General features: G+C 44.1%; 1 protein-coding gene across 3 annotated transcripts in view; it reads right to left on the bottom strand.

Annotated features, from left to right (window-relative positions):
* Positions 1–22568, bottom strand: part of LOC106585891 (AP-4 complex accessory subunit RUSC2) — a 54656-nt gene that overhangs the window by 18789 nt on the left and 13299 nt on the right. For all 3 annotated transcript variants that reach the window (XM_014172613.2, XM_014172614.2, XM_014172615.2), the window contains exons 2-5: positions 14169–15845; positions 13732–13986; positions 9379–9955; positions 1997–2716 (exon numbers count right to left, since the gene is read on the bottom strand). In XM_014172613.2, the coding sequence (XP_014028088.2) occupies positions 1997–2716; positions 9379–9955; positions 13732–13986; positions 14169–15650 (3034 nt within the window). In that variant the 5' untranslated portion in view covers positions 15651–15845. The remainder of the gene's footprint in view (positions 1–1996; positions 2717–9378; positions 9956–13731; positions 13987–14168; positions 15846–22568) is intronic.

Below are 22568 nucleotides of genomic sequence, written 5' to 3'. Positions count from 1 at the left end.
AATCGCCCTGACTACAGTATATCTGTTAAATCACCCTGACTACAGTATATCTGTTAAATCCCCCCGACTACAGTATATCTGTTAAATCCCCCCGACTACAGTATATCTGTTAAATCACCATGACTACAGTATATCTGTTAAATCCCCCTGACTACAGTATATCTGTTAAATCCCCATGACTACAGTATATCTGTTAAATCCCCATGACTACAGTATATCTGTTAAATCACCCTGACTACAGTATATCTGTTAAATCACCATGACTACAGTATATCTGTTAAATCACCATGACTACAGTATATCTGTTAAATCGCCCTGACTACAGTATATCTGTTAAATCGCCCTGACTACAGTATATCTGTTAAATCACCCTGACTACAGTATATCTGTTAAATCACCCTGACTACAGCATATCTGTTAAATCACCCTGACTACAGCATATCTGTTAAATCACCATGACTACAGTATATCTGTTAAATCACCATGACTACAGTATATCTGTTAAATCGCCCTGACTACAGTATATCTGTTAAATCACCATGACTACAGTATATCTGTTAAATCACCATGACTACAGTATATCTGTTAAATCGCCCTGACTACAGTATATCTGTTAAATCACCCTGACTACAGTATATCTGTTAAATCACCATGACTACAGTATATCTGTTAAATCACCATGACTACAGTATATCTGTTAAATCACCCTGACTACAGTATATCTGTTAAATCACCATGACTACAGTATATCTGTTAAATCCCCATGACTACAGTATATCTGTTAAATCCCCCTGACTACAGTATATCTGTTAAATCACCCTGACTACAGCATATCTGTTAAATCACCATGACTACAGTATATCTGTTAAATCACCATGACTACAGTATATAACAGTATATCTGTTAAATCATCATGAGTACAGTATATAACAGTATATCTGTTAAATCACCATGACTACAGTATATCTGTTAAATCACCATGACTACAGTATATCTGTTAAATCACCCTGACTACAGTATATCTGTTAAATCACCATGACTACAGTATATAACAGTATATCTGTTAAATCACCATGACTACAGTATATAACAGTATATCTGTTAAATCACCATGACTACAATGTATAACAATATATCTGTTAAATCACCATGACTACAGTGTATAACAATATATCTGTTAAATTACCATGACTACAGTATATAACAGTATATCTGTTAAATCACCATGACTACAATATATAACAGTATATCTGTTAAATCACCATGACTACAATGTATAACAATATATCTGTTAAATCACCATGACTACAGTATATAACTATATATCTGTTAAATCACCATGACTACAGTATATCTGTTAAATCACCATGACTACAGTATATGACTATATATCTGTTAAATCACCATGACTACAGTATATCTGTTAAATCACCATGACTACAGTTTGTAACAGTATATCTGTTAAATCACCCTCACTATATTATATAACAGTATATCTGTTAAATCACCATGACTACAGTATGCATGTTAAATCACCATGACTACAGTATATAACAGTATATCTGTTAAATCACCCTGACTACAGTTTATAACAATATATCTGTTAAATCACCATGACTACAGTATATAACTATATATCTGTTAAATCACCATGACTACAGTATATAACTATATATCTGTTAAATCACCATGACTACAGTATATCTGTTAAATCACCATGACTACAATATATAACAGTATATCTGTTAAATCACCATGACTACAGTATATCTGTTAAATCACCATGACTACAGTATATCTGTTAAATCACCATAAGAGGTGAGTTGACCGCAAACAAATAACGTACAACAGAAAGAAAATAAGAAAAAAAACTGAACGAAACCAGTAGAAGACATGAGGGGGACAGGACTGGCCAACCCATAATCCAACAACCTCACTGATACCACCACATACATGACAAGTCCTGACCGGACTGCACTGAGACAGAGACACCTACCATGCTGTGTCCTGGACCCTGGTCCTCTGCTCCCCTCCGCAGAGTCTGACGTCTCCTCGTATCGCAGTGAAATCTCACTGTCCTGGAGCACGACCGGCAGGATGGGGAGGGTCCCACAGTGGTAGTGCTGGTGACACTGACCCTGCACCTGGCCCTGGACCGGAGGCAGCATGGGGGGCACCGCACCCCGCTTCACCCCCAGGGGCGGAGGTGGAGGAGTGGGAAGCAGAGGGGCAGCCGCCAGTCGTGCTGGTGGTGGATGGGTATGGTGGAGGGGCCGGAGCCCGGCAGACAAGGGGCAGGAGAGGCTGCGAGGAGTCTGGGGGCTGGGGGTGCAGGTAGAACAGGAAGTGGAGGTCACCCCCTGGAGACGGACGGGGGAATAGCTACCCAGCGGCGAGGGCCGGACAGAACCAGGGCCGAGCGGAGCCACCGCTGACACCAACCCACCCATCATACCACCACTCTGGCATCGACGCAAAGAGTCTTCCCATCGGTCGTCATCAACCCCATCAGACCCCTCTGGACCTCCAGAAGGCCCTCCACCCCGCGCCTGCATCCCAGAGACGTAGCCTGTCAGCAGGGGAAGAATGGGCTTGGGCTGGGACAGCTTGGAGAACTGGTGGTGGAAGGTGAAGGGTTGGATGGGGAGGGTGGTAGGACGCTGGTCTTTAGTGTAGCGGACAACAGCAGAGCTGGACGAAGAGCTGGAGAGACCACCTGAAGGAAAGAGAGATGGAGGGAGAGAGAGAGAGACACAAGGTCAGTAAGGGTTAGCATTTTTCTCTTGGCACAATTCTCAATTTTAGCTCCGTCATAATTTACAAAGCATGTGTTATTCCCTGATAATAACTGATGACACAGGAACAGTATCAGCCATTACATAGTCTGTATTACAAATGAATAAACATGTAGGGAAAATGAAGGTTAAGTTGAATTGATCCACAGAGACAAACACAAATTGCCCAGAAAGCTGCTAGTGTCAACAGACAGCTAGTTCTGATCACATACAGCCCAGCCCAGACTGCCTTGTAACTAGAGACACAGTATACTGTGATAGGCACGCGCACACACACACACACACACACACACACACACACACACACACCTGGAGAATACTGCGTCAGTCTGTCCTACAGCAGAAACACCAAAGAACAGCCTTTTTCCTGTATTCTCTTCTTTCTGTCTCTCTGTGTATCCGTATCAGTGTGTGAGCATGTACTGTAGCATGTCAGTGTGTGTGTGTGTGTGTGTGTGTGTGTGTGTGTGTGTGTGTGTGTGTGTGTGTGTGCGTGTGTGTTGTATTCCTCGATCTGGTCGCTGCGTGAGCAACGGGGGTGTGTGTGACGTCAGCAGCAACATTGCGCAAGCTGTTTATGCTCCGCCATGGAATGTCAGTCAGCCTGGATGCAGTAACACATCTCAGCCACAGAGGCAGTACTGAGTCATGAGTACTGTCCTCTGACTGGAAAAAAATCTCTGTTTCTCTCTCTGTCGGTCTCTGTGTCTCTCTATCTGTCTGTCTGTCTCTCTGTCTGTGTCTCTCTCTCTCTCTGTGTCTCTCTCTCTCTCTGTGTCTCTCTCTGTCTCTGTGTCTCTCTCTCTCTCTGTGTCTCTCTCTCTCTCTGTGTCTCTCTGTCTCTGTGTCTCTCTGTCTCTCTCTCTGTCTCTGTCTCTCTCTCTGTCTCTGTCTCTCTCTCTGTCTCTGTCTCTCTCTCTGTGTCTCTCTCTCTCTCTGTCTCTGTGTCTCTCTCCCTCTCTGTCTCTGTGTCTCTCTCCCTCTCTGTCTCTGTGTCTCTCTCCCTCTCTGTCTCTGTGTCTCTCTCTCCGTGTCTCTCTCTCTGTGTCTGTGTCTCTCTATCTCTCTGTGTCTCTCTCTCTCTCTGTCGGTCTCTGTGTCTCTCTCTCTGTCGGTCTCTGTGTCTCTCTCTCTGTCGGTCTCTGTGTCTCTCTCTCTGTCGGTCTCTGTGTCTGTCTGCCTGCCTGTCTGCCTGTCTGTCTGCCTGCCTGCCTGTCTGCCTGCCTGTCTCAATTCAATGAAATGAAATGAAATGTAAGGGTCTTTATTGGCATGGGAAACATATGTTTACATTGCCAAAGCAAGTGAAATAGATAATAAAGAAGTGAAATAAACAAAGAATAAACAGTAAACATTACTCTCACAAAACTTACAAAGGAAGATAGACATTTCAAATGTCAATTATGTATAAAAAGTGTTGTAATGATGTGCAAATAGTTAAAGTACAAAAGGGAAAATAAATAAACATGGGTTGTATTTACAAATGATGTTTGTTCTTCACTGGTAGCCCTTTTCTTGTGGCAACAGATCACACATGTTGCTGCTGTGATGTCACACTGTGGTATTTCACCCTGTAGATATGGGAGTTTATCAAAATTGGATTTGTTTTCAAATTCTTTATGGGTCTGTGTAATCTGAGGGAAATATGTGTCTCTAATATGGTCATACATTTGGCAGGAGGTTAGGAAGTGCAGCTCAGTTTCCACCTCATTTTGTGGGCAATTTGCCAGGCCTATGGCAGTCTCTCTCAATAGCAAGACTATGCTCACTGAGTCTGTACATAGTCAAAGCTTTCCTTCATTTTGGGTCAGGTATTCTGCCACTGTGCACTCTCTGTTTAGGGCCAAATAGTATTCTACTTCGCTCAGTTTTTTTTGTAAATTCCTTCCAATGTGTCAACTAATTATCTTTTTGTTCTCTCTCTCTCTCTCTGCCTCTCTCTCTCTGCCTCTCTCTCTCCTTCTCCTATTTCATGGATGAATCGATTATCCAGCTAAGGGTTTTTAGCCAGCTCATCTCTCCCTGTAGGCATCATTAGCTTGGTTTGGTTTAGGCTACTACATGATACTAGAATTTTCCCAATAACCATCTTACGATTTAAAGTTCACAACGTAGGTGCACAGGTAGAAAGAAATTAGAGTCATCAAGGTGACAGACAGTGACACATTCAATAACACCTCGCACACTCTTGCCTGCATCTAGGTGATCTAGGGTTTAATCATTAGTCCAACAGTTGCAAACGAGAGTTTCTATTGGAAATATTCAGGTATGTTTACCCTCGTTTCATTCCGTTTAAGAAACGTTTTTTCAACAGAATCAGTGGAATGAACACACCCCTGGTCACATGCCAAACACAGCCACAAATAACATAAACCGCATGATCACTTTGCTCGTTGTATAAATAATAACTTCTCGCATCTACGCCCTCTCCTTCTCTCACCTTTTCTTTTCGCTTGTGGACTTCAGTGTACAATACAACAACTGCCTGTGACCAGGGGAATAAACCTTTCTGAGACCAAACTTCCATACCATAACAGCTACACACAGCCTATATCGTTTTCACCATATTAACGTCATAGTCAACACAGCTACAAGATCTAACGCGTTAGTAAACCCGTTACAATCATGCAGTAGTGTACAGCAAGCAGTTTAGCAGTTACACCGGTGGGCTCCGGTGGCTTAAATAAATACAACCAAAAGTTTACCTTGACTTGGAAGAGTTCCAGTGTTGGATAGCCATAGCTAGCTAACATAGCATCCCTCTCTGTTTGAGCCGGGTCTTTGAGTAGGCTAAACTAGCTATCTGCATTCTCTAGCTAAGTGAAAGTGAAAAATATATTCTACAAAATATAGCTAGCTCCCTCTCTCTCTCTCGCGTCTATTTCATTTTGGAAGAAACAAATTTGTTCAAAACTGTTCAACTATTTTCTTTCTCGCTCTTTGAGTCAACTAGCTAGCTGTAGCTTATGCTTTCAGTACTAGATTCATTCTCTGATCCTTTGATTGGGTGGACAGCATATCAGTTCATGCTGCAAGATCTCTGATAGGTTGGAGGACTACCTCCAGAAGTTGTCATAATTACTGTGTAAGTCTATGGAAGGGGGTGAGAACCATGAGCCTCCTAGGTTTTGTATTGAAGTCAATGTACCCAGAGGAGGACGGAAGCTAGCTGTCCTCTGGCTACACCATGGTGCTATGGTGCTACCCTACAGAGTGCTGTTGAGGCTACTGTAGAGCTTCATTGCAAAAGTGTGTTTTAATCAATTATTTGGTGACGTGAATATATTTAGTATAGTTTTATATAAAAAGTATAGCTTTTTTAATGCTTCACTATTTTTATTTTGAAGAAATTTACTGAGGAGGATGGTCCTCCCCTTCCTCCTCTGAGGAGCCTCCTCTGACTTAACTTATAGTTATGAGCAGTGGCGTAGCACACACCCCCGCAGCCCCTGCGAAGCGCGGGTCCCTCCAACCACAAAAAATGGTACTGAAACTCATACCGTCGGTATTTCGAAATACCCCGGAATATCGTATTTGTATTTATTATGGATCCCCAGTAGTTCCTGCCAAAGCAGCAGCTACTCTTCCTGGGGTTTATTATGGATCCCCAGTAGTTCCTGCCAAAGCAGCAGCTACTCTTCCTGGGGTTTATTATGGATCCCCATCAGTTCATGCCAAAGCAGCAGCTACTCTTCCTGGGGTCCAGCAAAATTAAGGCGGTTTATATAATTTTAAAAACATTACAATACATTCACAGATTTCACAACACACTGTGTGCCCTCAGGCCACTACTCCACCACTACCACATATCTACAGTACTAAATCCATGTGTATGTATAGTGCGCATGTTATTGTGTGTGTGTGTGTGTATAAACGGTCTGTGACTATGTTTGTGTTGCTTCACAGTCCCCGCTGTTCCATAAGGTGTTTTTTCATCTGTTTTTTTAATCTAATTTTACTGCTGGCATGAGTTACTTGATGTGGAAGAGAGTTCCATGTAGTCATGGCTCTATGTAGTACTGTGTACCTCCCATAGTCTGTATAAACGGTATATACGCCTAAATGCCCTTATTATACACTGTATTACATTATGTCCTTATTTTACACTGTATTACATTATGTCCTTATTTTACACTGTATTAATTGATTCCCTTATTATACACTGTATTAATTGATTCCCTTATTTTACACTGTATTACATTATGTCCTGATTTTATACTGTATAACATTATGTCCTTATTATACACTGTATTAATTGAGTCCCTTATTTTACACTGTATTAAATGATGTACTTATTTTATACTGTATTACATGATGTACTTATTTTACACTGTATTACATGATGTCCTTATTTTACACTGTATTAAATGATGTACTTATTTTATACTGTATTACATGATGTCCTTATTTTACACTATTACATTATGTCCTTATTTTACACTGTATAAAATGTCCTTATTTTACACTTCTTATTATGATCCTCTTTCAACCCCCTTCTCTCCTCCTCTCTCTCCTCTTTCAACCCCCCACTTCTCCCCTTGTCTCTCATCTATGACTCATCTCTCGTTCTCACCCCCTCACTCATTAATATGTATAATTCCAGACAATGCAGTATATTATTATATATTCCAATAGTGTATTGGTTTCATAATATTACATCAGTGTTTAAACAGAGGTGACGTTGACACTGTGCTAGTTGCCATGCAATTCTATCCTCGTTATAGCCCTGGGCTACCTACCGGCTCTCTCTCTCCTCTCCTCCATTCACCTCTCTTCAGTCCTCCCTCTACACTGCTGTCTGTCAATCCACATCTCCTGCCTCCCTCCCTCCCTCATCCCTCCATTCACCTCTCTTCAGTCCTCCCTCTACACTGCTGTCTGTCGATCCACATCTCCTGCCTCCCTCCCTCCCTCCTTTCCCCACACCTCCAGCCACACCTGCGCCAAACCCCCATAATCCCTGTCCTCCACGTCTCCTGGCTTAATCCCAGCCCTCCTAACGTTCCATATTCTCAACCTAAATTTAAAACGCTGTCTCCCTGTTTTACTGTGACAAAGTGTCTGCACATCGGTGTTGGCCACTCTAGTGTGACTGGAATGTGTGTTTTTCCCTCTGTCCTCTCTCTCTCTCTCTCTCTCCCATTGGACTGATGCCCGTGTTCCTTCTGAAGCACTAGCATTCTCTCTCGGAGTCCCTCCAACATTGGGAACAGCTGGCCAGTCTGTCTGTCCTACTAGAACATTCCATTCAGATTCCTCTGACACTCAATGTTCCACAGAGGAATTCATAGGAATATCAAACACTGTCAACTGTCACTTTAGTCCTGAGGCCTGGAAAGGACACATCAAGGACCAGAGCGTTATTATCAGCAGGGATAAACACTCCAACTGTCTGTCACTGTAGTTTTAGTCCTGAGGCCTGGAAAGGACACGTCAAGGACCAGAGCGTTATTATCAGCAGGGACAAACACTCCAACTGTCTGTCACTGTAGTTTTAGTCCTGAGGCCTGGAAAGGACACGTCAAGGACCAGAGCGTTATTATCAGAAGGGACAAACACAGTGAGCAGGGGGAAAAGGCCTGTTCTGTTTATATCATCATCATCATCATCATCCTCACCACCTGCGCTCACACATACACACATACTATTTCATTCTGTTCCCACACACTATACATCTTGGCTACTGTACATCTTGGCTACTGCATGTCTAGAGTATATCTGGTCACAGCGATTCTTATCTGTTCAAACATAATATGGAAAGGAAAGATATTGTATAAAGCACATAGACAACCAAACTAGTTGATACATAGAGTAGAGGGGGAAAATAAACACTGTCCACAAAACACCCTATAGCACTAGACCCTTAGAAGCTGTGTATGTAGCTAGCGTATAGCTCACTGTTCTCTGCAGTACAAACTACTGTCTCTACTTTCCTATTCGTCTCACGTTCGCCACAGTTCCCCTTGCTACCCAGTTCCCTTGCTGACAAAGTTTACAACACTATATGATTAAAGTGAGTTTCAGTAGCCTATGCACGCACGCACGCACGCACGCACACGCACACACACACACACACACACACACACACACACACACACACACACACACAAAACACTTTTCCCTGTCCCCAGTTCTCTTCAAACATGAAGTTAGATGAGTTACAGTACAAACTCACCTCTTACCAGCTGTGTTATGCAATAAAACGCACAAACAGCCAAACTTTCACTACATACCACTGCACTTATCAATGATCAACCAAACAACCTCAGCCAATGACCCTTGACCCTATGCAACAGGAAGCACATCTTTTTAATGGATCTCCTGTCCACAAAGGCGCCTAATAAATAAAAAGGTATTGGTTGCGTCGCAGTCGCGCTGCAGGCATCAATGGTTTGCCTGCAACATCATCGACTGAACAATCAGGCATCAGATTGCTATATCATATGATGTGGTTAGTTGATATGTTAAATACCTATCCACGCATTGTGACATCTGGCAGGTGACTGCAATGTAGTCAGGCTGGAACATGGCTATAATAATTTTATATAACTAAAGCTCCTAATAGGTGCTCTTCTCTTCTTACCTTCAGTCGTGGCGCGTGTCTCTCTGGCGCCACCACCAGGTGAGTGGCGGTCCACACTGCCCTGGCTGTAGCAGCGCTGGAAGGGCACACTGTGCCTGTGGCTCGGACCCTGACCCAGGTTCTCCAGGATGGGTGAGAAGTCGGCCGAGGAGTGGGAGTGGGCTGAGTGGGTGGAGGAGAAGGGATCTGTACATCCCCCCATCCTGAGAGAAGGAGAGCCAGTGCTTCCTCCGTTTTTCCTCTTGCTCCTGGCGATCTCTGCGAAGGAAGTGACCCGTGGTGGAGTGGGAGGGCCGAGGGGGGCGGCGCCCTCACTGAGATGAACAGGGCAGCTCAGCATGCGCTCCAATGAGCCAAGCCGAGGGGGCAGGGACTTGTCCAGGTTCCGGTCGTAGCTACGGGAACGGGGGCGGGGAGTCCCGCCTCCGATGGGTCCTCGGTCAACCACTGGAGGGGAGATGTTAACGTACACCTGTCCCTCGATGATGAGTTCTGAACAGGCTCCGCCCATCTGCTGCTGCTCCCTCTTCTTCCTCTCCTCTTCCTCGTCATCATCCTCTTCCTCATCTTCATCACGCTGCGGAGAGAGAGGGATAGAGACGGGTTAGATCCAAGTTCACCAAGCCTCCAATACCCACAGCCACTCCACTTATGGGGTCTATACCGGTACAACAACAATGATTCAACTGGTCAACTAAACATCAAGGCTTTTCATTATTTGAATGATCACCGTAATATTTTTCCTCTGATTCAGCAACTGATGTTACCTTAAGTCACAAGAGATACTTTTGATGACAGAATATGTCCTTGAGAGCCACACATTTTTAATTTATTTATTTATTTATTTATTATTTAACCAGGCAAGTCTGTTAAGAACAAATTGTTATTTACAATGACGGCCTACACCGACGCTGGGCCAATTGTGCGCCGCCCTACTTGACTCCCAATCACAGCCGGTTGTGATACAGCCTGGTTACGAACTAGGGTGCCTGTAGTGACGCCTCTAGCACTGAGATGCAGTGCCTTAGACCGCTGCGCCACTCGGGAGCCCCAATAACAGCATGGATATCCTCAGACTGCAGCACTGATAGCTACTGTAAATAGAACTGTTTTTATTGGGTCAACACCCACTGAAAGCATGTAGACAGAATCTGGGACAGACACACTCTCCAGGAATACACCCTTACAGGATTCCCAGCTGCCTCAGTACAACTGTAATAGATGGTAGTAATGGTCTATTACGTCGCCTGGCCTGGGACTTAAACCAGCAATTAAACGTGCCAATCCAGACAAACAAACAGGTGTAATGGGTTTCCACTCAAAAAGATGGTCGCATTAAGCCATCGGTGTAAATAAGCATTTGTTCTTTAACTGACTTGCCTAGTAAAATAAAGGTAATTTTTTTTCATTTCTAAAAAATTATTTTCACTGCATCAGGGATAGTGTACAAAGCCATTTCGGCTTTACAGCCTTTTTTAGTGTGTAGGTACAATTTTATTTGAATTCAAAACAGCATTTATAAAGAACTACAGATGAGTAGCAGGTGGTTCTAATCAGGGTTGATACTCATCAGCCATCAGGGACGCGACCCCTCGTCTATCTGTATACAAATTAGTCACAAAGAAATAGAGAATTATAGGGTATGGGACCAGGCAAGAAGGGCAACTCACAGATCAACCGCCCCAGGTGTCCGCTCATCTAAATACATCATATCAATTCATGAGATAGCCCACCACAAAGGACATCAGGAACAGCCGTTCAGAAATATGTGGGGCCAACTCATAAACGATATGCAAAATCTGATATGGACAGTGTTTCTTGTATAACGGTCTAAATTTGGCTTATAGGAAGGAGGTGAAATCTAATTGTATGTTTGAACTGTGTGGAGATACAGAATTGAATGTACAAGTCCACGTGGCTTCTCTTTTGGAGTAATTTGTTGTCATAGTTACCATCTACGTGGTGGATGAACTTTTTCCATCCCGACGCGACCTAATTCATGAATAGAATGATGTTGTTCTATAAAGTGTCTCTCATTTATTTATTTATCTTGCACCCCAGTATCTCTACTTGCACATTCATCTTCTGCACATCTACCATTCCAGTGTTTAATTGCTATATTGTAATTACTTCGCCACCATGGCCTATTTATTTCCTTAACTCCCTTATCTTACCTCATTTGCACTCACTGTATATAGACTTTTTGTTTAATTTATTTTCTACTGTATTATTATTGACTGTATGTTTTGTTTATTCCATGTGTAACTCTGTGTTGTTGTTTTTTACATTTACATTTACGTCATTTAGCTTACAAATTGGTGCATTCACCTTATGATATCCAGTGGAACAATCACTTTACAATAGTACGTCTATATCTTTTTTTTTTGGGGGGGGGGGGGGGGTTAGAAGGATTACTATATCCTATCCCAGGTATTCCTTAAAGAGGTGGGGTTTCAGGTGTCTCCGGAAGGTGGTTGTTGTATGTGTTAAATTGCTTTGCTTTATCTTGGCAAGGTCGTGGTTGCAAATGAGAACTTGTTCTCAACTAGCCAACCTGGTTAAATAAAGGTGAAATAAAAATACATTTAAAAAAGTGTGTCTCAACTGATGAGGTGATATCTTTACGTGTAATAGTGGATTTATGTTTTCCAAGGCGTATTTTCAAAGAGTGGGATGTTTTTTCCAATATAAATCTTATCACAAGAACACTGTAACATATCAATAACTCCTTTAGTAGTGCAAATTATACATTACTTTATCAAATTATTTGACCATGCTGGTCATTTATGAACATTTGAACATCTTGGCCATGTTCTGTTATAATCTCCACCCGGCACAGCCAGAAGAGGACAGGCTTCTAGAACCTAATCAAATCAAATTTATTTATATAGCCCTTCTTATGTCAGTTGATGTCACAAAGTGCTGTACAGAAACCCAGCCTAAAACAGCAAGCAATGCAGGGGTAGAAGCACGGTGGCTAGGAAAAACGGTGGCTAGGACACCCCTCATAGCCTGGTTCCTCTCTAGGTTTCTTCCTAGGTTTTGGCCTTTCTAGGGAGTTTTTCCTAGCCACCGTGCTTCTACACCTGCATTGCTTGCTGTTTGGGGTTTTAGGCTGGGTTTCTGTACAGCACTTTGTGACATCAGCTGACGTAAGAAGGGCTATATAAATACATTTTATTTGATTAGGTTCTAGAAGTCGGAGGTCATACTAAGTTATAACATTTCCTTATGGTGCTACAAGGAGGTACAGTACCAGTCAACAGTTTGGACACACCTACTAACCAGATGGGATGGCGTATTGCTGGAGAATGCTGTGGTAGCCATGCTGGTTAAGTGTGCCTTGAATTCTAAATAAATCACTGATAGTGTCACTATCAAAGCACCCCCCACACCATCACACCTCCTCCTCGCTTCGCGGTGGGAACCAAACATGCGGAGATCAGCCGTTCGCCTACTCTGCATCTCACAAAGACACGGAGGTTGGTTTCTTTGCAGAAATTTGACCATGAAGGCCTGATTCACGCAGTCTCCCCTGAACAGTTGATGTGGAGACGTGTCTGTTATTTGAACACTGTGAAGCATTTATTTGGGCTGCAATCTGAGGTGCAGTTAAATAGGGCTATCTTCTATATACCAACCATACCTTGTCACAACACAACTGATTGGCTCAAACGCATTAAGAAGGAAAGTAATTCCACAAATTAACTTTTAACTAGGCACACCTTCGAGGTGACTACCTCATGAAGCTGGTTGAGAGAATGCCAAAAGTGTGTAAAGCTGTCATCAAAGCAAAGGGTGGCTACTTTGAAGAATCTCAAATATAAAATATATTTTGATTTGTTTAACACTTTTTTAGTTACTACATGATTCCATATGTGTTATTTCATAGTTGTGATGTCTTCACTATTATTCTACAATGTAGAAAATAGTAAAAATAAAGAAAAACCATTGAATGAGTAGGTGTGTCCAAACTTTTGACTGGTACTGTATATGTTGGTAATAGAAATCACAATCCCCACCTCCCTTATCTGAGCTCTGTATATGAATTGAGTTGTCATTCATTAAGACATAAAGAGCATTTACATTTTTTTACCCCTGGAAAGATTGTGTTTACGTTGTAACACTGGTTCACCTCTCCGAACCTAAGAGCTACATATCACCCCCATTAAAAAAAAAACAGAACTCTGACTCTAAAAAAAACGAATTATACCATTTAGCACACACTTTCAAAGTGGCCTACAGTACATTTTATACATATGGGTGGTCCAGGGCATCGGACCCTCTATCATTGTGTTGCAGACAATATGCTCCAACAACTGAGCTTCAGAACCAACATCCTCCTCCACTTACCTGTGACAACTCTCCCTCCTCATCTTCCTCTTCTGCCTCCTTTTCCTGTCCCCCAGGTGGCCGTCTGAACAGGTAGTATTCGGTTGGCTTGGTGGCGTTGGGCGTGTCAGGAGCGGGGCTTTCCTTGCTGTGCTCATCAGAGCAGCTGGTAAACGACGCGGAGCTTCCCACAGGGCTCGGTGGCGACTGAGATGAAAGGTCACAGGTCACTAGCTTGTAGTAGTTCTGGGTGGCTACCACAAGACGGGCCTGGCTCTGCCAAAGAAGAAGCAGAAGAAGAAGAATGATTACTCTATTGTGCAATTAAATACAATTCTAACTAAAAATTGACTCCCTCTTTATCCCCTCGGAAAGGCTGGAGCAGAGGGCAGCCATACTACGGCGCCCATGGAGCAGTTGCTCGAAGGCTCAACAGAAGGAGATTTAGGATTTCATACCTGCAGATGGGATGTGAGGTCACTTCCTGAGTCTGAGTGGTGGGGAGGCTGGTAAGAATTGCAGTTGGCGTCCAGATCTAGAGCCCCCTGGTGTTCGGCTGAGCAGGTGCATGAGGAGGTGTTGGTGTGGGGGTGGAGTCCAAACGGCAGGGTGCTATTGGAGGAGCAAGATGGTTGATGAGAGTTGGGGGGCTCGGTGGGGGAAGTGTGGAGGTCTAGGTAGAAAGCACCCCTGTCTCTGGCGCTTCCTGGGCTCCCTGCCTCCCCATCCAGTACAGAAGAGGTGCAGACAGAGGAGGTGTAGGAGTGGTCAGTGGAACTGTTCAGGTTGGTGGTCGTGGCAGGAGGAGGTGGCTCGGAGGAGGTCAAAGGGACACTGTTATTGATCTTATTATAAATGGCACTGAAGTTGACCAGCATGCCATCCGAGCTGTTACAAGACGATTCACTGCCGTAGCCCAGCTGGCATTCCAACGACTGGGAAAACTGTTCCGGGAAGTGTTCGTGGCCGTAGCAGGAGCAGAGCTGGTGGGCGGAGCTGGAGGAAGACGAGTCAGCCTGGCTACTGCTCCTCCCACCACCCCTCATTGGGTCTTCCTCCTCCTCCTCCTCCTCATCCTCGGCCCACTCCTGCTCTCCGCAGTCCATGGAGAGGGTGGAGCCGCTGCTGCCGTGTCGGCGAGGACCATCCAATGCCAGCAGGTCTAGGCCCTCCAGGTGGGCGGAGAGATCGGAGGCAACACCCCTGAAGGAGTCCCGTCCCCCAGAGCAGCCCCAGGAGTGCTTTCCCAGGGTGCTTTGCAACAGGAAGGGCTCGTGTGTGGTGAACCCCAGGTCGTGGAGGTGAAAGGGCGTGACCCCGTCTCCCTCCTCATCTAGGGCGGAGTTTGTATTGCCATGGAGATGGAAGGATGAATCTTCCAGGTAACCGTTGAGATTATCACTATCGTCTTCGTCCTCTTCCTCCTCCTCATCATCATCCTCCTCTGTGTTGAGCAGAAAAGGGTTGTGGCGGAGCCGGAGAGGGTTGTTGGCCTGTTCCCTTGGTTTCACCCTGGGCAGAGTGTTGGCCACCATCACCTGGTCTTCCGAGTTACTGGACGTCAGAGACAAATTATCGCTCCCTGTGCTGCCGTCTCCTCCTCCTCCTCTCCCTCCTTCTCCTCTCTCTCCTCCCTCTCCTGCTCCTTGTCCTCCTCTTCTCTCTCCTCCCTGTCCTCCACTCTCTCCTCCCCCTCTTCCCCCTTTTCCTGTAGAGGTCTGGATGAGGCTGCTGTACACTAGGGCTTCCCTCTGGAGTACATCTCGCTCAGGGAGGGAGGTGGTGGGGCTCAGGCCCAGGTTCTCTGGTTGGTTCGATCTCTTCAGGGACCCCCCTCCTCCTCCGCTGTAGCCCTGCCGACCCCCGGTCACCTGGCAGTGTACCAGGGGGATGTGATGAACGATCAGGGTCTCGCCAGACAGCTTGGGGGGGCTGTCCATGGTCCTCTGGGTATGGGGGTTTGGACAGGGGGTAGGGGAAAAGGCTGTGTGAGTGCTGGGGTGGGGGTATAGGATATGTGGAGGGATATAGGACAGGGGGTTGGTTCAATGGTTTGATGCTAGGCCCAAGGCTCCAGGGATTGGGATAGTGAAGGAGAGGTCAAGGAAATCGACTATGTGGTCTGAGTGGTACATCTGAAAGAGAGAGAGATGGTATATGTCATTCGGAAACGTAATGTTAACTTTTACTGCTATGCAGACGATAAACAGCTATACATTTCGATGAAACATGGTGAAGCCCCAAAATTGCCCTCCCTGGAAGCCTGTGTTTCAGGCATAAGGAAGTATATGGCGGCAAATGTTTTACTTTTAAACTTGGACAAAACAGAGATGCTAGTTCTAGGTCCCCACTGGATTCTCCAATGACCTTGAACGAACTACAAAATAAAAACCCTCTAACCCCAAAAGGCCTGTGGTGTTGATGGTATCCTAAATGAAACTATAAAATATACAGACAAATTCCAATTGACTATACTAAAACTCTTAAACATCCTCAATAGCTCTGGCATCTTCCCCAATATTTGGAACCAAGGACCGATCACCCAAATCCATCAAAGTGGAGACAAATTTGACCCCAATAACTACTGTGGGATATGCGTCAACAGCAACCTTGGGAAAATCCTCTGCATTATCATTAACAGCAGACTCGTACATTTCCTCAGTGAAAACAATGTAGTGAGCAAATGTCAAATTGGCTTTTTACCAAATGATCGTACGACAGACCACATAATCACCCTCCACACCCTAATTGACAAACAAACAAACCAAAACAAAGGCAAAGTCTTCTAATGCTTTGTTGATTTCAAAAAAGCCTCCGAGTAAATTTGGCATGAGGGTCTGCTATTCAAATTGGTGGAAAGTGGTGTTTGGGGAAAAACATACGACATTATAAAATCTATGTACACAAACAACAAGTGTGCGGTTAAAATAGGCAAAAAACACCTGGGCCCTGACAGTAAATCTCAGTAAGACCAAAATAATGGTGTTCCAAAAAAGGTCCAGTCACCAGGACCACAAATACAAATTCCAACTAGACACCTTTGCCCTAGAGCACACAAAAAAACGATACATACCTTGGCCTAAACATCAGCGCCACAAGTAACTCCACAAAGCTGTGAACGATCTGAGAAACAAGGCAAGATTCTATGCCACCAAATTCAACTTACCAATTAGGATCTGGCTAAAAATACATGAATCAGTTATAGAACCCATTGCCCTTTATGGATGTGAGGTCTGGGGTCCGCTCACCAACCAGGAATTCACAAAATGACTCTACATGCAGAATTCTGCAAAAATATCCTCCGTGTACAACGTAAAACACCAAATAATGCATGCAAAGCAGAACTAGGCTGATACCCGCAAATTGTCAAAATCCAGAAAAGAGACGTTAAATTATACAACCACCTAAACGAAAGCGATTCCCAAACCTTCCATAACAAAGCCATCACCTACAGAGAGATGAACATGGTGAAGAGTCCCCTAAGCAAGCTGGTCCTGGGGCTCTGTTCACAAACACAAACAGACCCCACAGAGCCCCAGGACAGCAACACAAACAGACCCCACAGAGCCCCAGGACAGCAACACAATTAGACCCAACCAAATCATGAGAAAACAAAAGATAATTACTTGACATATTGGAAAGAATTAACAAAAAAACTGAGTAAACTAGAATGCTATTTGGCCTTAAACAGAGAGTACACTGTGGTGAATAAATCAGAATTAGTTGGGTAACATAAGTAATTAAGATGTATTATCTGCATAATATGCTTGTGTGATATACTTGTCTATTAGAATGTATTTCTAATAGACTCTAGTGTTGGCAGTTGCATTTCTTCCCTCAGCTGGGACTCAGTCACTTGGGGCCCAGAGAGGGGAGAGGTCAGGCTTGTCTTTCGCATATCCCTGGTGCTATGCAGAATATCAGAAAGGGAAGAGGACAGGATGGAACATTGTCTTCATATGTGAATGTATCTTTTAAACCATGTGAAGGGATGGTGTGATTAACGGGGAACCAATTACTTCTCTCCACATTGTCTGTGCGCAAGTCACTCCCTCCTTTGGCATTGGGGGGAGGTGTATGGCAGTGTCTGGAACCATTGTATGTCCTCTCTGATGTTGCACTTATCCTGGGATAGTGTATGACCTAGAGGCTCACTCCCCTCAGTGAGCTTGTCCAGGAGTGGGGTCGAGAAGGGGTTTTACTTGAGATGGGAGCATCTAGAGTTGACAATTGATTTATGCCATTGGATGAGTTGGTGTTTTTGTGCTATGACGTACCAGGAATGAGATTAGAACCTCGTCTTAGGGACCAAACTGAACGATAATTTATAGCGAATGCTATCTGGCTACGGGATACTCCTTTCTCAATTATAAAGTCCCTTTGTGAACTGTTTGTAAGATCTGTGGTTTGTTACGTCGACTAGGGGGGTAGATTTTTGCTATAAAATATCTCAGTAGCCATTGTCTTATCACTTTCAATGGTTCATTAGAAATGGTGCATCATTGAAAGTCAGTACAAAGCTCTTATTATTAAAAATGTAGTTTAAGTATAACTCTGACTGGTGTGTGAAGTTTGTTTCTCCTCATTTGGGAATACAGAAATTATCCACCACAACACAGTGGCAGAATACCTGACTGAGTGACTGACCCAAACTTAAGGGAAGCGTTGACTATGTACAGACTCAGTGAGCATAGCCTTGCTATTGAGAAAGCCCGCTATAGCCTGTCTTCTCTTGAGAGCCAGGTCTGACTATGTGCCCACTGCCCACAAAATGAGTTGGAAACTGAGCTGCACTTCCTAACCTCCTACCAAATGTATGACCATATTAGAGACACATATTTCCCTCAGATTACACAGATCCACAAAAAAATTTAAAACAATCACGATTTTGATAAATATCTATTGTGTGAAATACCACAGTGTTCCATCACAGCAGCAAGATTTGTGACCTGTTGCCACAAGAAAAGGGCAACCAGTGAAAAACAAACACCATTGTAAATAAAACCCATATTTATGTTCATTATTTTCCCTTTTGTACTTTAACCATTTGCACATCATTACAACACTGTATATATAATATTACATTTGTAATGTCTTTATTCTTTTGGAACTTTTGTGAGTGTAATGTTTACGGTTCATTTTTATTGTTAATTTCACTTTAATTTCACTTTTGCATACTATCTACTTCACTTGCTTTTTAACATATGTTTCCCATGCCAATAAAGCCCCTTGAATTGAAGGTATGAGAGCGAGAGAGCGAGAGCCAGAGCTAGAGAGAGAGAGACTGTAACGAGCGTCGTATAGAGGGGACCAAGGCACAGTGTGTAGAGTGCTCATACTTTACTTTAATGAAAACACTTAAACAAAAAAACGACAGCCAACAGTTCCGTCAGGTAACTAACAAAACGGAAAACAACTACCCACAAACACAATAGAAAAAAAACAACTTAAATAGGATCTCCAATTAGAGGCAACGAGGACCAGCATAGAAATAGAAAAACTAGAACTTAAACATAGAAATAGAAAACATAGAAAACCACCCAAAACACCCCCTGACCTACTCTACTATAGAAAATGACATCTTACAAGGGTCAGGACGTGACAGAGACAGACAGACAGACAGACAGACAGACAGACAGACAGACAGACAGACAGACAGACAGACAGACAGACAGACAGACAGACAGACAGACAGACAGACAGACAGACAGACAGACAGACAGACAGACAGACAGACAGAGAGAGAGAGTGTGTGAGTACACACAACAGGCAGATACTCTACACTGTCACATGATTTCCATCACCATATTATATCTAAAGATCTTAAGCGACTTAAGCGACTAAATAACAAGTCTTCTCATACAGCAGGGAAGTCATGAGTCACTGCCATGTGAGGTGGAAACAGTGAGACAGGTTCTCTCTCTCACACACACAGTGCTATGAGCTCACACATCTGATCTTCCACTCTCTCGTACTTTCATTGCTAACATCTAATCAAAGCCGTTGGATACGTCTATGATTAGACAGGCATCTCATAAACTCCCTGGCAGGTGTCAACACGGGCAGAAAGGTGACCGCTGGCAAATCAAAATTACTCTAATCCAGACTCAACACCTACTCGGGAGTAATCCTGGATAGATTCATTCTAACTCAGACATAATCCTAGATATATTTATAATCCCAACTGTTACAGAGACTGACAGTGCAGTTGGGGTTAGAGACAGCAGACCAGTAGCTCTATCTGCTCAGACACACACAGACACACAGATTCAGACACACTGGCAGGTCAAATCCATTCAATTTCAAGGGTCAATTACAGGGCTATCTGAAATGCCTGTGGCTGAAGGGAGGCACAGACACAGACAACAACACTGACGGAATCCCCATACCCCACTTCCTGTCTCTGAGCCAGCTACAACGGGTCATACAGGAAGTTGTCAGAGGATCATCCCCTTACGTAAGTCTGCTCCCCCCCTCTTCTCCTCCTCAACGTCCCCCTCTTCAAACAATTATCACTCCTTCTCTACCTCATCTCCATTCATCTCCATCCATCTCCATCCAACTTTCAAAACAGACTTCTCTCCTCCATTCTCCTTAAAAAGAAACTAGCGTCTCCTGACGTAACAATGTCCAGCACACGGCCATCTAGCTAATCAGTTACAGAACCCAGCAAACATACAACAACCTTTCAAACAGTGAATACGGTTTAAATACCGTCCTAAAACCACAGTTGCAGCTACACTGCTGCAGTGTTTCTGTATGACCAGCTGTTCCCAGAGAGAGAAAGTGGTCAATGCTAACAGGATTAGCCTAGCCTATTAGCTTAGTTTAGCACTTTGAGGACAATCCAACACCCACCACACCAGATCCTAAAAGCAATAGCCTAGCATATTAGTAGTCCAAGGACAAGCCAACTGTCAAACCACACAAATTCAAACTGAAGCTAACCGCATTGGCCTAAAGTGTAGCACTCACCCACCCCACCGTTGATTCTTCAAATGGGATTAAGGGATTGGCTGAAGGATCAGGTTGGGGTTAACTGTCCCGTACTGTTATTTTTAAGACTAGAATGGTACAATCCCTGCTTAGTATCGGCTACTATCTTTGATGGCTATACTGTATCAAAATCAACAGAGTAACAGTTCACTTTAATATGACTTATGTTCAATGCCATCTGCAAGAGCACACAGCGTAGGGTGCTTATGATAAGTCTTACGATGCATTATGACACCATTGTAATGCATTATTGCCTACTTATTGACTTTAGTAAAAAAGGTGTTCCCAGTTGGTACTAGTGTTCCTCTGATGTGACATTCTGTTCCTTTCTGTTCCAGTGGAAGAATGCCAAGGAACAAAACAACCAGAGTCGTGGGATAACAGAGTGTCCGAAACACATGGAGAATGTCCCAAATGTACTACACTATATTGAGAATAGGGAGCCATTTGCTTTAAAGTTGAAACCACATAGGCTGAAATAAACATCCAGAGAGCCTTTGTATTGTCCAACCTCCCCCCCCTCTATTGACCTGAAATGGTTCGGTCCTGCCCCCAAACCAGGCACGAACGGTACTTACTAGCAGTGAATTGCCAGTGAGGAGTGCCAGTGGAACATCATCTCTCAGCTTCCTAAAGAAAAATCTGGCTTCCAAAAATGAAAAGAAAGAAGAGGAGAGAGAAAAGAAAGGGCGACAGGAGAGAGAAAAGAGAGAGAAAAGAAAGGGCGACAGTATGTCACCCAATTTTTCACAAAGGAAGGTGGGTGTCGTCCGTGAGTGGTGGAAATGATCCTGTTAGCTCAGTCCATAGTGAAATAGGCTACTTTTGCTCCTCTAACATGAGTTACTAAATATCTTCACAGAATATTCTGTGTTTACATTTCGCTCCTCTTTTAGCCGACATTTAATCAATGCAGGCAAACTATTAGCAAGCTATTCTTACTAAATCAGTTGTCCCTGCCCCTGCCTGATGCCAGGCCCAACAGATGCAGCTTCAGGCTCAGCAGCCCTGTCTCCCCATCCCCATACCCCTGAACCAGCCCTGTCTCCCCATCCCCATACACCTGAACCAGCCCTGTCTCCCCATACCCCTGAATTAGCCCTGTCTCCCCATCCCACAGAACCAGCCCTGTCTCCCCATCCCCCTGAACCAGCCCTGTCTCCCCATCCCCCTGAACCAGCCCTGTCTCCCCATCCCCCTGAACCAGCCCTGTCTCCCCATCCCCCTGAACCAGCCCTGTCTCCCCATCCCCCTGAACCAGCCCTGTCTCCCCATCCCACAGAACCAGCCCTGTCTCCCCATACCCCTGAACCAGCCCTGTCTCCCCATCCCCATATACCTGAACCAGCCCTACTCCCAACTGAAGAAGGAGGTGAGCAGCATTGTGTTGAATGACATGTCAATTGGCATAATTACAGGTACAGCAATGCACTGTGGACAGGAATGTGATTCTCCAGTCAGGAAAAATCTCACTTGACACAGAGGCAGCCAATATCAGAGCCTTAAAGGAAGAGATGCAGCCTCTTAGAGATGGATGAGAGTCTCTCCTGTCTGAGACAACACTGACTGCTACGCAAATGGATGTTGCACCTCAATTTGATTTGAATTTAGCATGGAACACAGCCGCCAGAGGAAAAGGAAGAGATTCCATGATGAGACCTCTGAAGAGGAGACAGCTCAGGACAGTGCAACAACGGTGTTTCGTAACACAGTGTTTTTACTGCTATGGACAACATCATAAGTGACTTGGACACTAGGTTCCACACCACTGCAAAACTTGTAGAAGAATGTTCTGCTGTTCTGAAAGTTGGGCAGATTAGTGAGGATAAAGTCCCTTCTGTGTGCCAACCACTGATCATTAA

Source organism: Salmo salar, chromosome ssa24 (assembly GCF_905237065.1).
Source record: "Salmo salar chromosome ssa24, Ssal_v3.1, whole genome shotgun sequence".
Classification (NCBI taxonomy): Eukaryota; Metazoa; Chordata; class Actinopteri; order Salmoniformes; family Salmonidae; genus Salmo; species Salmo salar.
Note: the sequence above shows the minus strand (reverse complement) of the source record. Positions and strands in the feature narration are given on the sequence as shown.